General features: G+C 47.3%; 1 protein-coding gene across 5 annotated transcripts in view; it reads right to left on the reverse strand.

Annotated features, from left to right (window-relative positions):
- The window catches only part of PNPLA6 (patatin like phospholipase domain containing 6), an 85,432-nt gene that overhangs the window by 24,461 nt on the left and 43,115 nt on the right, over positions 1-17,856 (reverse strand). For all 5 annotated transcript variants that reach the window (XM_053371351.1, XM_053371349.1, XM_053371350.1 and 2 more), the window contains exons 17-28: positions 17,202-17,407; positions 14,128-14,259; positions 12,896-13,019; positions 11,384-11,497; positions 9,778-9,853; positions 9,558-9,698; positions 9,387-9,450; positions 8,258-8,426; positions 7,041-7,223; positions 4,746-4,864; positions 2,915-3,071; positions 585-701 (exon numbers count right to left, since the gene is read on the reverse strand). In XM_053371351.1, coding sequence (XP_053227326.1) covers positions 585-701; positions 2,915-3,071; positions 4,746-4,864; positions 7,041-7,223; positions 8,258-8,426; positions 9,387-9,450; positions 9,558-9,698; positions 9,778-9,853; positions 11,384-11,497; positions 12,896-13,019; positions 14,128-14,259; positions 17,202-17,407 — 1,602 coding nt within the window. The remainder of the gene's footprint in view (positions 1-584; positions 702-2,914; positions 3,072-4,745; positions 4,865-7,040; positions 7,224-8,257; positions 8,427-9,386; positions 9,451-9,557; positions 9,699-9,777; positions 9,854-11,383; positions 11,498-12,895; positions 13,020-14,127; positions 14,260-17,201; positions 17,408-17,856) is intronic.

A 17,856-nucleotide genomic window follows, 5' to 3' on the forward strand; every position in this document is an offset into this window, starting at 1 on the left:
CAGATCAGCCGGGGGGCTGGGGGGGTTAGAGATCTGCCAGGGTTGGTGAGCTACTTCCTGTGGTCTGGCAGGCCACATCTGGCCCACAGGTTTATGCTCACTGATGTAAACCAATGAATCCCTACCGCACGTGGCTCCAGACATTTAACACAGCAGCTTCCACCTGTGGTAATTAAGAGAACGAGCCACAAAGCAGGCACCACCAAATTATGGATTCTGCAATTCCCAGATCTCAACATTCTGCACGTTGGCAGTAGAACCCAGGACAGGGTCAGCGCAGGATGTTTCGGTGCTGGGGGCAAAACACACCACACTGCAGATCCGAACCCTGCCGATGTGTTCTCAAGGAAAAGCGCTTGCAGAACCTCACCATCAGGAAAGGATAGGCCAAGACTCCAGCGGGCATTTTGTTCTTTGGAGGCCAGATCTGCTGCTTCTGTGGATGCTGCCGCCCGAGGCAGCCGCCTCACCTGGCCTCACGCACAAGCTGGCCCTGACCAGACACAAAGCTGCCATGATACAGATCAAAATGGCAGTGGAAGAGACATGCACAGGCATCCCTCACGGTGGCCCTGGGAGCATACCTCAATCTGCTTGTCCTGGAACACCTTGTGAATGCTGGTGTTGAAGGCAGAGCCCGAGAACATGGAAGTTATGGGATAGGTGAGGTCCAGCACTGTGGCAAACACCGAATTCATGATCTGCAGAAGCGACAGAAAAGTGTCTTGATGTTAGACAGAAACGGGTGAAAAATTTAAAAAGGATTCAGCCTCACCGAATCTAGAACAATGGGCTTCCTTCCTCACTCATACTGCCTCTTATAGCTTTATCAAATTTCATTTACGTGTTCTCATTTCTCGTCTTATTTCATCTTCTGCATTCATGCTAACTTTTCGGGGGGAAAGTGTTGTTGCGTACACAGATTAAAAAGCAAGAGGGAGAGAGAATCCACCTCGTCTAAAACTCTGAATCTGTCCTCCCAGTAAACATTCAAGAATGCAGTTGGCCCTGCCCCTTTATTTACTACCTTCTAAGGCTGGGCAATATGTGGTTTTCAACATCGTGAGGTTTTCCCAGCTAACCATTGTGACATAGCGACAGATCACGATGTCTGAAATAACACTGGAAAAGGCTGGAAAAGTGGCTGGGCTGGGGAATGAGGGAACAACCAGGAGGAAGGGAAGGAGATTGCCTGCTTGCTCGGGCGAAGGAGGTCCTGCTTGCTCCCTCCCTCTGCAGCTCGGTCCTGGCCTTGGCAGAGGGAGCCTGAGAGGCTGTACCATCTGCTTGTCTGCTGGTCTGTTGGTCTGCCTTTGCCAAAGCAAGCAGGGCTGCCTCTTTCCTCCTGGTGGGTTGCAGGAGGAGTGAACAACCAGGAGAAAAGATGTAGCCCACTTGCTTGGGGGAATCAAACGCGCAGGCAGATGTGCGATCAGGCAATTTAAGCTGCCAATACATTGCAGCTCCCCAGCTGCCACCAGCACAGTGCCTTTCACTCCTGCCAGTCTGTGCCGGGGAGCCAGGATGTATTGCCAACTCAAGAAGTCTGAAGCAGGCATTGCGATCTGAACTTCGAACCTGTTTCAGACAATGCATTGCAATATTGCCCGGCTCTACTGCCTTCTACCCACCTAGGGCCAGAAAAGGTTAAAGGATCCCTGGACAGTTCAGTCCAGTCCAAGGCAACTATGGGGTTGCGACGCTCATCTCGCTTTCTGGCCGAGGGAGCCGACATTTATCCACAGACAACTTTCCAGGTCATGTGGCCAGCATGACTAAACCACTTCTGGTATAATGGGACACTCTGATGAGTGCCAGCGTGCACAGAAATGTCATTCACCTTCCTGCTGCAGTGGTACCTATTTATCTACTTGCACTGGTGTGCTTTTGAACTGGGAGATGTCAGTGGCGTGGGGTCTAAACCACTGAGGCTCTTGGGCTTGCTGATCAAAAGGTCAGCTGTTCGAATCCCTGCAACGGGGTGAGCTCCAGTTGCTCGGTCCCAGCTCCACCTAGGAGCCCTCAGTCAAGAACCAGGGATGCAAGAGTGAAACGGATGGACCTGGTGTGCAGGACTCCAAGTGGAAACTCCCGCAAGGCACACTGGAACGCCTCTCTTGGCTTGGGGGAGCGCCGTAGCGCCGCGGAAGGGCACCTGCTTGCATGCAGAAGGCCAGCATCAACAATGTCTAGGCAACACGATGACCATATACATAGGTAATAGACAATCTTTATAGAATTCCTTCAAACCATAAAAAGTTCAAAATGAAATCTTTAGTCTCAAAGCCTCTGAAAATCTTTAAATGAAGCGAGGTACCAAACTTTGTTCGATGAAAGACAAGCTGTGAAGCTTTGTGTATTCAACAAATATGATGTCCAACACTGAACAGTGATTCCGGATATTGACTACTGTTTTGTAGAATTCTTCGTCAGCGTGGTGGGTGGATATAGAATGCTTCACAAACCCATTTTATTTCGAATGAATGCAGTGAATACATTATTACATGAGCACTGTTCCACAGCATTTGATATTTTCATTGACATACATTCATTCTTTGAGACTAAAGATTTCATTTTGAACTTTTTATGGTTTGAAGGAATTCTATAGAGATTGTCTATTATGTATGTATATGGTCATCGTGTTGCCTAGACACTGCTGACATTCTCTTTGCAACACAGGGGTTTGTTTGGATACTTACTGCATGCAAAAGGCCCCAGGTCCAATCTTTGGGATCTTTGGTTTGGACTGGGAATGGCACCCGCCTGAAACCTTGGCGAGCCACGGCCAGGCAGTGTAGGCAATACTGGTTGGGGCAGCCTCCTAGGTCCTTATGTTTCCTGAAATTCGGCAGGCTCAAATCAGCTGGAGTTTCCCCTCCCATTCCAAACCCTGCCGCTTCCAATACTTGCTCACTTTGGCCCACTCCCTGGCTCGCTGCTTCGTGCGCACAGCGCTCCTCTCCTCCGCATACAAGGCGCCGATGAAGGAGCCAATCGAGGTGCCGCCAATCAGGTCGATGGGGAGACCGGCTTCCTCCATAGCCTTGATCACACCGATGTGAGAACAGCCCCTGCGGTGAAGGGAAGAGCCACACCTGAAGCAGGCCAGAGTGCAAAGACCGAGGGCAGCCGCGATGTCCCAGCCCTACCGTCCTGGGCTGCTCCAAGAGTGTCTGGGCCCCTCCTTCGCTCCTCCCTAGGCCAAGGGAACCGGGACGGCTCTCCTCTTCTTCCAGAGGCGGGGAACAGCCAAAGGAACGTCCACCATGCTGCTCAAAGGCATCCCACCTCCCATTTCATGAGTGGAAGAAGGGTGGGCTCCAGAGGCTTGGGGGGAAAGAGCTAGGCTCCGCTTCAGGGCAGGGGTGCTGGGCGAATAGCTGCCTTCCCAGGACCCAGGCAAGCTGCATTCGGGCACCCTCCGGACCGCCCCTTTCGCCCCGCCCCAATTATATTTTATTAAGTTTCAATATTTTAAACTTATTCAATCAAAACACAATTTCCCCTTTTCTCTTATATTTGTCGACTTCCCACCCCCATTTTCCGTGGAGTTGTTGTTTCTCCCCTTCTGCTGTACCCTATCTGCTATTAATCATAACCATGCAATTATAATCTAATTGCTTCAGTTGCTCATAGTTCAAATCCTGTGATAATATTTCTTCAAGTACAGTGGTACCTCAGGTTACAGACGCTTCAGGTTACAGACTCCACTAACCCAGAAATAGTACCTTGGGTTGAGAACGTTGCTTCAGGATGAGAACAGAAATTGTACGGCAGCAGTGGGAGGCCCCATTAGCTAAAGTGGTACCTCAGGTTAAGAACAGTTTCAGGTTAAGAACAGACCTCCGGAACGACTTAAGTACTTAACCTGAGGTACCACTGTAGTCCAAAAAAAGATATCCATTCTTCCATAAAACATTCAAAATTAGGTTCTCTTAATTTTGCTGTTAATTTTGCCAGTTCTGCACAGCCCACTATCTTACTTATCCATTCTTCTTTGGTGGGAAATTTTTCTGCTAACCAGAGACAAATGGCTGATGAAGATGATGGACTATGCCGAAACGGCAAAAATGACCGGGAAAATCAGAAACTAGAAAGAGAGGAACTTTAATAAGGAATGGGAAAATTTTACAATGTACTTAAGAGAACATTGTAAACATCTAAAAACTTGGGCAGGATTTGAGTAACGCTTGTAACGTACTAAAAACTAAGGTAAAAATGGATTATTTAAGAAAAATAGAGAAAATATGTGAGGCAGTTGAAAAAGATTGAAAATGGAAACCATGGAAGAAGGGTGGAGGGGAGTCAAAGGATTAGGGAATCCTAAATGCTGCTGATGGTGTCTAGTGTTTGAATTTAAACGTTTAATGTAAAACTGAATAAAAAAGATTGTACAAAGGAACTTCCTTCCTTCCTTTCTTTTCTGTGCATAAAGAATCCTAGCTGCTGCTGTTACATACATAAACAACTTCAACATTTTTGGGGGGATTTCTGCCCCTATAATACCTAACAAAAACGCTTCAGGCTTTATATATATATATATATATATATATATATATATATACACACACACATACACACACACACACACACACACACACACACACACTCATTTTAAACAATTAAAAAAAATCCCATCACGTATCATTTCCCAAAATACCCTTGCTACTCCTCAGATCATATAATCATATAAATCTTTCGCCTTTTACCCCAGGACCTTCCCCAAGTGCTTGAGGGGAAATTACCTGGCTCCGCCGCCCCCCAGCACTAAAGCGATGGTGTTGCCCGTGAGGACTCTCGCCAGGCGGGAGAAGTCGCTGTGGCGATCGGCGTTCTTCTCAAAGACCTTCTCGTACATCTCCCTCTGCAGCGGGGGAAGCAGAAAAAGAGGGGAAGGGGGCTACTTCCACCAGCCCCCCAAGAAGCAGGAGACCGTGAAGGGGGGTCCTCAAGAGTTTGCCTGCTTCAAGGCATCAACTTTTCCCATCCAGGGAAACGCACTCAAAATAGGCACCCGGTGGGGAGGGAGGTCCACTCACCTATCAGCAGAGCCCAAACAACAAAGCACACTTTCCCATTTAAGGAGCTGAGAGGCAGGGTAGTGCAATGGTTAGAGCGTCAGCCTAGGAGACTAGGGTTCAAATCCGCAGTTGGCCATGAAGCTCGATGGCAGGGGTGGACTCTGGTAAGCTTCGAGCAAGCCCAAAATATGGCACCCCCCTCCCAAATGCGTTGTATGTAGGGCTGCCTCTGAAGACAGTTCAGAAACTTCAGCTAGTGCAGAATTCAGTTGCTCATCGGAGCAAGACAGTTTGAGCATATTACACCGATCCTGGTCTGACTGCCCTGGCCACCGATTAGTATCTGGGCCCAATTCAAAGTGCCGGTTTTGACCTATAAAGCCTTAAACAGCTCAGGACGGCGGATAAGATAAGGAGAATAAGGAAGATCAAACTAAATTAAAACAAGGGAAGATTTGCTGAATAAATGATTAGAAATTGGAATACAGAAAAGGGAGGCATGAGGAAGTCGGAGAAGTAAGGTATAAGAAAATAAGATCGGAAATTGTACCTGTTTTTTTTTTGTTTGTTTGTTGTGTTTAATGTATTGTATTGTTATGTTTTTGTTGTTTTAAAAAAAAATCCTTCAATAAAAAAATTAATCATAAAAAAAAGAAAGATGGAAGAAGGAAATAAACACTGTAATATATATATATATAAAAAAAACAGCTCAGGACGGCAATACCTCAAGGACCGCCTCTTTCCATATGAACCTACCCAGACCCTGAGATCATCTTCTGAGGCCCTCCTTTCTGTGCCTCCTCCTTGAAAGGTGTGGAGGGTGGCAACACGAGAACGGGCCTTCTCTGCAGTGGCTCCCTGTCTGTGGAATGCTCTCCCCAGGGAAGTTTGCCTGGCGCCTTCATTATACACCTTTGGGCGTCGGGCAAGAATGTTCCTTTTTAACCTGGCCTTTGGTTGACCTGATCGACATTCTACACTCTTTTAAAATGCGGCTCTTTTTTAGGGGGGTGTTATTGAGTTATTGTTGTTATTTTATATAGTGTGATCTTTTCTGTGAACTGCCCTGAGACCTTTGGATATAGGGCAGTATATAAATTCAACAAATAAATAAATAAAATAAAATAAATTTCAATTACGGCTCCTCTCAGTTTTGTGCCCCTTTAGCTCTTTTTTAGTGCAGTGGAACCTCCCGCAGCATCCTAAATCCGATGTCGGCACCGGGCAGCCTTGGGACGGTCACCTCCTTTCGCAACCCAACAACAGGGTTGTCGCGGGGATTAAATGGGAGAACCACATAGGCCACCTTGAGCTCCTCAGAGGGAAGAAGAGAGGGTACAAATGTGACAACAAACAAATACCGTATTTTTCGCTCTATAAGACGCACCAGACCATAAGATGCACTTAGTTTTTGGAAGAGGAAAACGGGGGGTGGGGGTGGATTCTGAATCCTGAATCTTATGGGATAGCCGCATGCAGCCTCTCCCAGGCAGGGGATGAAGGTTCCCCTTGCCCAGGAGAGGCTGTGCGCGGCTAAGGCTCCCCCAAGAGCCGTGCTCCCTTTAAAGAGCATGCAGAGTGTGTGTGCGGCTCTTGGGGGCTTTTCCCCAAGGAGGGAGAAGGGACTGATGGGCTCCACGCGGCTCTTTAAAGGGAGTGCTGAGCAGAGCCTCCCACCTGCATTCGCTCCATAAGACGCACACACACTTCCCCTTACTTTTTAGGAGGGGAAAAGTGTGTCTTATAGAGCGAGAAATACGGTAAATAAGCAGGGGAGGGGGTAGGTGTGGGAGGGGAGGAGGCTTGGAGCGAAGGGAAACACTGTGCAAAGGCGAGTGGGGTTCTAGCGAGGAAGGAAACGTGGAGATCTAGGGTGCTAATCTCAAACAAAATGGGTTTGGGGCGGGCAGTAACATCTTCCTAGGAATGGGCAACTCAGCCTTGCCAGGGAGAGCAGTGGGATGAAGGGACAGGCTTTTGGGTGGGGAACACACATGGGAAAGTGGAATTGGCTGGTACCAGCTTGTTCGGGCTGCGTCTGGAGAATACCCGGCGTGGGCATTTGATGTGCAGGTGCCCCGAGCACCAGCTGCGCATGTTGAGCCACTCCACGGTGCGGGCAGGGCTGGGGCCGTCCTCCCGGTGCAACAGGATGAGCTGCTTCAAGGCTCGGACAGCCGTGCTCTCCAACATCTGCTCCAGCTGGGGAAAAGCAGAGAGAGGAAGGACATGGCGGGCAGGTCCTCTTTTTATCATCAAGTAATAATCATGAATAAAGGTAAAGGGGACCCCTGACCATTAGGTCCAGTCGTGGCCGACTCTGGGGTTGCAGCGCTCATCTCGCTTTATTGGCTGAGGGAGCCGGTGTACAGCTTCTGGGTCATGTGGCCAGCATGACTAAGCCGCTTCTGACGAACCAGAGCAGAGCATGGAAACGCCGTTTACTTTCCCGCCAGAGCGGTACCTATTTATCTACTTGCACTTTGACGTGCTTTTGAACTGCTAGGTTGGCAGGATAATTATGAATAAATAAGAATAAAAACGTGCACCCCACCCCCGAGGCCATTCCATTGTAACTATCCAATCTCCCAATATTTCAACACCTCTTGCGATGGTTTGACCACCGTCTGTTTTAACGGTACAAATTCTACAAACTCCCTCCATATCTCCTCAAAATCATTTCTCCTGCATATTCCTCACCTTTATCATTAACAGCTATGTCCCACACCTTTTTATACAATTCTTCCATTTTATATTCTGCTTGCCCCTTCCACTTCCTAGCTATCATAATTCGTGCATCTGTCAATAAATTTGTGAGCAAGTCCTTCATAGCCACGAACCTTCCACCCCATCATAAATTGATAATAATGCTACCTCTGAACTTTCGCTCAGCTTTAACCCAGTGATTTCTGTTATCTCCTTGAACAGCCTTTGCCAAAAAATTTGTAGAGATTTACACCCCCACCACATGTGAACGTAATTCCCTGTTTCCTGGCCTCCCCTCCAACATAACACTGAATATTCCTTGTTTATTTGATTTAATCTGACTGGTGTTAAATACCATCCCCAAACTAATTTATAGTAATTTTCTTTGATTCTTATAGACATTTTCAACGTACATTTCTCCCATATGTTCCCCAGGCCAGGTCCTCTTGCCTCTGCCAAGGGCTCCCTGATCCCTCCCTCTGGGCCTCCGATCCCAGCAGAGCACGCCTCACTTCCCAGACCCTCCTCACCTCGCCCAGGGTGGGCTCCTGGTCCCCCAGGCCCACAATGAGGATGCAGTCGGCTTGTCGGATGCAGCGCACAGTCCAGGGGGTCAGGGTGCAGTCGGTCTGGTACAGCACAATGCGATGGATGTCCTCTTGCTGGGCCAGCCAGCCAGACAGGCGGTATTCATGGATGCTGGAGGGTGTTTGGGGACATGAGAAATTTATTTTTATTTACTGCCATTTTTATAGCCCACCTTTCAAGATGTGAATCCTACCAAGGTGGTTTACAAGCAGTATTCAACTATGTGTTTTAAAAGCTACAACAACACTATTAAAAATAAAAGGCAAACTTTCAGACTTGTACAAACAAGACTTCTCTAACCTCAAAAGCTTGAATTCTATTTCAACCAAAAGAAAAATGTTTAATTATAATTGGGGAGAAAAGGACAGCCGTTCATGTTCTTGCTGTATCCTCCTCACTAGGTGGTACTCAAGGTTGGGAACGGAGGTGGGAGAGTAAATTTAGGGAAGTCAACCTTTCGCCTCTCTCCTTCCTATCCCCTCTTGACCCCGCAAAGTGCCCACCCTGCTGAAGAAGAGTTTGGATTTGATATTCCACTTTATCACTACCCTAAGGAGTCTCAAAGCGGCTAACAATCTCCTTTCCCTTCCTTCCCCACAACAAACACTCTGTGAGGTGAGTGTGACTAGCCCAAGGTCACCCAGCAGCTGCATGTGGAGGAGTGGGGAAGCGAACCCGGTTCACCAGATTACGAGACTATGGCTCTTAACCACTACACCGCCACTGCTGAGCCTCTAGAAAACCTAATATATGGGAAATAACTGTGTACAGCTGAAAACGCTGGCAGCATTAAGATAAATTCAACAGTGTAAACAAGTTTTGATGGATGCAATAATGGAATACTGAATGGCATAGTTTTTGTAAAATACGCAGGGATTTGTGATATGCAAAATGAACCGTGGAAAGAGAAGAAGGGAAGTCATTGATATCTTAAGGAAGTAAAATAAGTATTTGAAATTGTAAAACAGGAAATTTAATAAAACCTCTAAACCCCTGGAAGAATCTGGCAGTCACAACATTTCTGCCTTCAGACCCTGTGCAGGGGCACACATGAACACACAAAGAACTTACCTGTCCAGGGCGGAGGCCCCAAGACGAGCCCGGATGATGTCACTGGTGAGAAGCAAGGTTGGGCCTGAAAAAGCCAGAAGAAAAGTGGTCATGACTGGTGGAGCCAGGGCCAAGGAGCGGGAGACAGAGAGAGTGAGAGTGAGAGTGAGAGAGTGCTGTAGTTGGGCTCACCAATGGCGTTCAGGGCATGCTTGAGTTCCAGGGTGAAAGCTGCCATGGGAACGTCGTCACACACCGGGAGGACTGCCACCGTGGAGAGGTTGCTGGCTGGATTGGTCAACTCTGAGCTGGAGGTCATGCCCAGTCCAGAACCTAGAGGGCGAGACCCAGTGAGCACATGGCTGGCACAGGCATTCTATGAATGGAAACGGGACTCTCTACACACTCCTACCTGGGAAAGGGCCACGCAGCTGCTGCAAGTTCCCCAAGATCTTCTGGCTCAGTAGGTGTATAAGGCGAGTGACAACCTGTTTAAGGCAGAGGAAGTCAAGCAAACACAGAAACCAACGAGTATCTCTGGCATGCTTAGCCTGGTTAAGCAGAACGCCGGATGAGCTGTTGTTGCCAGCTCCTGAGCAACACACACATTCATCTCATGTGGGGCTCTGAGCCAGGTATTGGATTTACTATGAGCAAGGGGCTGGCTGAGCCACTTCCTTGCTTGAAGTGCACAGGGCAGCCCTTACTCTAGTCTTCCCTAAACAAAAAAGGTAAAGGTAAATGACCCCTGAATGGTTAAGTCCAGTCAAGGGCGACTATGCGGTTGCGGTGCTCATTTCACCTTCAGGCCAAGGGAGCCAGTGTTTGTCCACAGAAAGCTTTCTGGGTCATGTGGCCAGCATGACAAAACCGCTTCTGGTGCAACGGAATACTGTGACAGAAGCCAGAGCGCATGGAAACGCCATTTACCTTCCTGCTGCGGCAGCACCACCTATTTATCTACTTGCACTGGTACGCTTTCAAACTGCTAGGTTGGCAGGAACTAGGATAGAGCAATGTGAGGTCACCCCGTCGCAGGGATTTGAACTGCCAACCTTCTGATTGGCAAGCCCAAGAGGCTCAGTGGTTTAGACCACAGCGCCACCCACATCCCGGTCCTAAACAAAACAACATCTTCCTGCACACGTTTTGAAAAATTGCTCCCTGAATGGCATCATTCCTGGCTACAGCTTCACTCAGGCACCAAAGAGCAATTCTAAAGTGTACCCCTTGGTAGGATTCTCTCCAGCTACCATTTATGAGGCAATGGACTGTAGCTTGATAACAGAATAGTATTTGTAGGAGGCATCATGTTAAGTGTGAAGTAGCAACTTCTTGTTGCTGCTCTCACTCACCAAGGCGATGCAATATGTGTGTGTTTCAGAGGGTCTTTCTGCTACACGGCACAGCAAGCTCACGGCAGTCCAGGATAAACTGCAATATGAGGGTTTGCCTGCCTTCATCATTCAGATGTCTGGGTCTCAGCAACATCTCTGGGCATATTCAACAAACTTGGGATTAAGTTCATTTTGAATCAAGCAGAGGGCCCAGCACCCAATTAAAAACTGTCCAGAGAGTTTGCAGGCAGAAAAAGAAATTGCTAATTTGTTTTATAATCACCAGGAAAGCCAAGACTCTCTTTCTTCTGTGCATTGTGAATTTATTCTCATGGAATTTCAATACATAATTTGTGCAGTAACTGCTTACAGTGGTGTGGCAGATGTTAGAAAAGTGCTTTGTTATGGCTCCAAGCTTTGCTCTCTTGTGCTTTTACCACTGCTCTCTTTACTTCGAGTGTTTATAAAGCCACTCTGCCTGGGTACATCTGTCCCAAACACTTATCCCATATGTTTATTATGCCAGGAGTTTCATATTAAAAATGATGCTGAAATAAACCCTCAAACCAGTTGCACAAATTAAAGTATGCGAGTTCAGGACCTGTTTGTGAACTGGCTTGCAGAACTTACTTTGAAGGCAGAATCTGGTACTTCTTAAGCACAGAATTCCTCGCCACTCACCTGAGGGTACCGTCGCTTGATGTTGTTGAGGGTCCCTTCTGGGAGCTTGGCCAGCTCTGTGTCTCTTACAGCGTGGACAGTGGTGGCTCGGACTTGGCGAGTCAGGGCTTCCACCTGAAGGGGCAAGAGGGGGAGGGGTGTCAGGAGTTCAGCCTACACTCGAGTAGGACCCTAGCTGAGACACATGCCCGACTGACATGTTCCCTCCCTCCTGGTCGATCATTTGGGAGCTTCATAAGCTTTCTTCAGCCTGAACATCACAGTGACCGCTGCCAACCGACACTGGCACACTTAGGGATCCGCAGAGTTTGCGCATCATGCGTGACAAACCTCAGCAACTCAGCATTTTGGCTAATCTACTTTATTTACATATAAATACACGTGGAGCACTGCAACATGGCTCCCTCTCTAGCATCAGACAGCAAAGAGAAAAAGAACAAAGGACAATAGTCCCACTTCACAGAACACAGTAACACAAACATCCTGTCTCCATCACTTCCCACTCTGTGGAGTCAAAACATATACCGTCATGTGAAAGACAAAAATCCCATGACTGCAATCATGGAGCAGGAATTCTAACATCGGGGTTACACTAAGCAGGATTCCTAGCATGAAATGGATGAGCTCCTCAGATGTCAGAGCTGTGCCTGACAAATAATATGTTGGCATTAATGATTTACGTTCCAGGCACAGAAGGACAGATTATCTAGGAAGAGCCATGATTGGGCAAAAGCAGAGATGCTCACTGTGTGTGTCCAAGACTAGGCTAGAGCGAGAGTCTGATACTGTGGCTTCTAAGTCCAGGTTAAGGGAAGAAAGGGGCCACTGTACCCTCTCTCCCAAGAACAACCCTTGGGACCAAATTGTGTGGGTAGGTCTCTTTGTCACGATTACCAGGAAATAGGCCTCTGTTCCAGCAAGACCTCCCCTGAGCAGGTCCCAAGGTTGCTGCAGATAGTTCACCAACTACAGGGGTCTGCTCAAAGGAGGATATGTATCTGCAAGGAATCTAACATTTGCTGCAAGTCCCAATGTTCTGCTGCAACAGAGGTCACACTGATCACGCTGGAAGAGAGCGGAGTTTGGTGGTGCTGTGAAATTCTCCGTCGGCAATTAATGGGGTCTCTCCAACCCTACTTGTAGAATCACTTGTCAAATCACTCTGTTTTCCAGTCTGTCTCCCTGAGCCTTTCACCCTGGGACAACCTCCCACCTTGAACTTGTATTTTCTGCTCACTATCTGCCCAACCAAACCACAACACTTTGCAAGGAGGGAGGAGCAAGTGGGCACAGTTTGGTCTCAGTTATGGCTTGAAAACCCTAGAAGTTACCAGTGTCTTTGGTGAAGGAAGTTGGAGGAGAGGGAGAAAGAGACTGTACCTGGGAGCATCTATTCAATGACTTAGAATTGCAGAGTTGGAGGGGACTTAGCCAGACACACAGAGCAGGCAAGCTGCCCAGCATTCCTCTCCAAGACCCCCTTCTGCAACCCTCCTCTTAATAGCAACTCACCACTCCAATGAGGTCTCCACGGCCATATTCCCCAACCAGCTCCTTCTTGCCGTTGCCCTTCTGGATGACGGAGCGCAGCCGGCCATTCAGCACAATGTAGGTGCAGTCGGACCTGTCGCCTTGCCTAGGAAAAATGGAAAGAGGAGGAAACCATGGTCAAATTGCCCTCCCCCTCTCTGCAGGGCATCTCTTTCGACAGCTGGCTTTAGGGGACAGCAGAGGCCATTACCAAAGAGAGATATAATAATAATAATTTATTATTTGTACCCTGCCCATCTGACTTGTTTTCCTCAGCCACTCTGGGCAGCTCCCAACAGAATAATAATAATAATGCGATAAAAAGGGATGCAGGTGGCGCTATGGGATAAACCACAGAGCCTAGCACTTGCCGATCAGAAGGTTGGCGGTTCGAATCCCCGCGACTGGGTGAGCTCCCGTTGCTCGGTCCCTGCTCCTGCCAACCTAGCAGTTCGAAAGCAGGTCAAAGTGCAAGTAGATAAATAGGGACCGCTCTGGCAGGAAGGTAAACGGTGTTCCCATGTGCTGCTCTGGTTTGCCAGAAGCGGCTTAGTCATGCTGGCCACATGACCCAGAAGCTGTACGCCAGCTCCCTCAGCCAATAAAGCGAGATGAGCGCTCTAACCCCAGAGTCGGTCACGATTGGACCTAATGGTTAGGGGTCCCTTTACCTTTAATGCGATAAAACATCAAACATAATTCCCTAAACAGGGCTGCCTTCAGATGTCTTCTAAAAGTCAGAAAGTTGTTTACTTCCTTGACATCTGATGGGAGGGCGTTCCACAGGGCGGTTGCCACTACCGAGAAGGCCCTCTGCCTGGTTCCCCGTAGCTTCATTTCTTGCAGGGAGAGAACTCCTGAAGGCCCTTGGAGTTGGACCTCAGTGTCTGGGCTGAGCAATGGGGGTGAAGGCACTCCTTCAGGTATACTGGGCCAAGGCCGTTTGGAGAGTAGTTTGGAGAGAGGTTTGGATGGGAGCATGGTGACATGGGGCACATTGGTGGGGGGGAAGAAGGGCCCACTGGGGCTTCCTAGCAAGAGGGTCCTCCTTCAGCGACGTCCTGGAAGCTCCTGATCCACTCCCCGCACTGAAGAAGCAGGAAAGGACCAGAAACTGCCCCGTGGGGAGGTTAAGTTCATAGCCCCACGCCAAGGAGAAATGGAGGGTTCTGGGCACAAGGTGGGCATGGGTGGTAACAGTGCTTGCCCCTTACCTGTAAAGCGCCCGGCCAGCCTCCACAGCCATCCAGTCAATAGCAAAGTCCATCTGGCGGACAAAGGGAGACATTCGAGCTGCTACTGTGTGAGCAACACTCAGGACCACACTGGGCTGTTCCCGCATAATCCTGGAAGGGGGGGAAGAATCGCAGGTTAGTGGTAGAGGCAGTTGCCCCAGTGTGGTTCCCCCCGCAGCCCAGCCCAGCATTTCCAGGGCCAACCCCAGGAAGCACCTCTGACTGAGACCCAGGAAAGGCCAACCAGGACTCACTGCACAAGGCTAGCTGGAAAAGTGCCTGGGCTCAGTGCACGGGCCAATTCACACACCAGCACCGAGTCACTACTAACGGCAGAACAGCCCTCCCCAAACACAGGGAGCAGGACTCTTCTGAAGATGTGGACTCTTTTCTCAGGCTTCTACTGAGGGCCCTGCCCTTTTGAACGCAAAGATCTTAATTACGATTGTAAGGATAATAATTTTATGATCATGCTTTAAGATCTGTCCTTTTGAATTTTTATCACCTTAAAGATCATGATTTTATGATCGCACACTTTGATCTGCCCTTTTGAACTTTATTTTTTTCCTCATTTTTTTAATTTGATTTTACACGTGCAAAATTCCAGTCATACCACACTTTCCAAAAATAGAAGATTCCCACGAATCTCTGGAATTCCCTCTTCCCCCTCTGCAGGTCTCATGATTAATCCTTTACAATAATCCAAATTTTTATATCTCCATTGTTTCCATAATTCTCGTTACATTACAAGTGTTATTCCAATCCCGCTAACAATTTAAACTCTTTGCAGTGGTCTCTAAGGTAAGTTATAAATTTTCCCTTTTGAACTTCATGACATTGTGCTCATCTTTACCTTTCGTACTTCATTATCATCTGGGCTATTTATTTATTTTTAATTAACTGGTGTGGCTTTTACTGGCTTATGCGGATGGTTTTACCGGAGTTTTACTGGAGTTTTGCAGTTCACCATTTGGATATTATTATTTTTTTAAAATAGTAACCAATTTAATTCATTGCCCTAAATAAAGTAAATGAATAATAAATATCAAAATAAAAAGATGGGGACTGTCATAGTACCAGTTTCAACCATCCCAGCCAATCCTTTTGTTTTCAAATAAATTAGCCAGCATGCTGAAAAAGTGATTTCAGCGGCTGCTTTGCTACTCAAGAAAAGAATGAATAGTCCTTAGCGGTGGAGGATAGGAAAGCCCCACTCCTCCCCCTGTCCCCGGACTGTAGCCACATTACCAGAATGAAGAAATGAATGGAATCTAGGCTTTTCATTCTGCCCACCTGACCCTCCCTGGATCACATAGCAGAGGAGAAAGAATGGCAAAGGCGAAGAGAGTGGAAGTAACTAGGTAAGACTTGAGGAACAATATCAAGAGTCCAGGAGTGAGCAATGACAGGTGGGCAGGTAGGAAAAAACAGGTACCGCACGGCAAGGCGTGGGTGGAGGTGTGTTTGTCAGTTTGCATTTCTTAGTACAGAAAGTATTGATCTGATGTGTGTGATTTCCTATTCTACTTAATTCAAGAGGGTTCTGGAAGCTTCTCTGTGTGAAAGAAACAAGCAGAAGGTTCCTGATGTTTGGGTTATTCTATCAGAGAAGCTGAGTACAGCTGGCTTAAACTTGTCCTGTTATCTGTTTCTGTCAAGGTCATGCTGACTGTAATAAGAGTATACAACAAAGAAAATCCCCTGTGTTGCAAAGCAGAAAACTCTGAACAACCACAAGCAACACGCGGCTAATAATGTATTAACAATAAATTTATAACATTATATTGTTTCTCAATTTATAAACAACAAACATGTAAACGTGCATAAGGTCACAAACGATAGGAGTCCAATAAATGTTCCATCAGCTTACTACACTTTTAAGTGATTGCTGATCCATTGCTATTAGATGTAACTGTATGGACAATCTATTTGCTGATGAAGAATCATCTTTGAAACAGTTCCTGTATCCAGGAAAAACTGTTCTGTTTGCTGCTGTCTTTTGCTGCGCTCGGTATACCGTATTTCTACATTTGGAGCACTTACCACCGCATATTTGCAGGATATTGACTGTTGAAAGGCTTTTTGCCTCCATCTCAGTATTCTTTGATAGTCACTGACTACGCCTAATATTTCTGTTCATGGAACATTTATTGGACTCCTATCATTTGTGACTTTATGCACGTTTACATGTTTGTTGTTTATGAATTGAGAAACAATATAATGTTATATATTTATTGTTAATACATTATTAGCTGTGTGTTGCTTGTGGTTGTTCAAACTATAATAAGAGGCCAGAAGGAGTCTAGGTTTCACTTTCTCTTTCTATCTCTTTTCCTTCTGGTGTGGTGTTCTGCACATAGTGTTAAGGTTTAGTCTTATTATAAGTTACTGTAAGCTTAAGTTAAGTCTGCTGCAACTGGACTTCTTATGGACAGCACCAATCCTGGATGTATTGGATTTGTGACCATTATGCTCACTTGCCTTCAGTAGCAGTAAAGCTCTGCTGGATGACATGCAATTGCCTCTGGTCTATTTTGGGGGGAATCTTGCAATGTGTTTATGTATGTACTCTGCTAACTACTGTATTTTTTGCTCTGTAAGATGCACCTTTCCCCTCCTAAAAAGGAAGGCGAAATGCGTGTGCGTCTTATGGAGCGAATGCAGGTGGGAGGCTCTGTAAGTGCTCCCTTTAAAGAGACGCGTGGAGAGTGTGTGCGGCTCTTGGGGGCTTTTCCCCGAGGAGGGAGAGGGGCTGCCTTTCTCCCTCCTCGGGGAAAAGCCCCCAAGAGCCGCACACACACTCTGCATGCTCTTTAAAGGGAGCGTGGCTTTTGGGGGAAACTCTCCCGGGCAACAGGAGCCTTCAGGAAAACAAGAAAAAAAAATATTCTGAATCCCATAAGCCTTGCTGTCTAGGCTTCTGGGATTCAGAATATTTTTTTTCTTGTTTTCCTCCTCCAAAAACTAGGTGCGTCTTACGGTCTGGTGCGTCTTATAGAGCAAAAAATATGGTGTGCGCTGGAATTCCATGACCACATTCCCGTGCCACTCACTCGTAAAAGTCGGACTTGGAGATCTTGAGGAAAGTGCAGTCGCGGTTGGCCTTGATGGTGAAGATGAGCGGCTCCCCAGTAAGCACGGCCAGCTGGCCCACCATCTCTCCGGGCTGCGTCAGGAAGAGGCACACGTCTTCGGCCTTGTCAATCATCCTCTGGTAAACGTGCAGGCAGCCCCAAAGCACAAAGTGCAGACTGACATCCTGGCAAGAGAGAGAAGCGTGAGCAGTGTCTCCCCAGGGAACAGGCTCACTTTAGAGCATGAAACCCAACAGCAGAACTCTAGAAAAAGCACAGTGTTATTTTTTTTAAAAAAATATTTTATTAAAGTTTTCTTGGTTTACAAAGGTATGCGCAATGTCTCTTTTTTTCAAGTTACATTTTCCATAGGTCAGTTTCATTTGTTGAGACATTAGGGTTACATTAGGAAGAAAAAAGGGGAGAAGAGGTGGAGGGGCCCATGATGGGGGGGGCGGGTTCAGGAGGCGATATTTCTATTTTGCTTAATGTATGTGTGGGTTTTTGTGTCAGCGTCGTTTGTGTACGTTCTCTTTGCTATTCGCTTGTGTTCCTTTGGTGGTGAGAGAAATTGTGGCTGGCCTAGGGTGTGGTTAAAAGCACAATATATTACAGTGGTGCCCCGCAAGACGAA

Source organism: Podarcis raffonei, chromosome 17 (genome assembly GCF_027172205.1).
Source record: "Podarcis raffonei isolate rPodRaf1 chromosome 17, rPodRaf1.pri, whole genome shotgun sequence".
Classification (NCBI taxonomy): domain Eukaryota; kingdom Metazoa; phylum Chordata; class Lepidosauria; order Squamata; family Lacertidae; genus Podarcis; species Podarcis raffonei.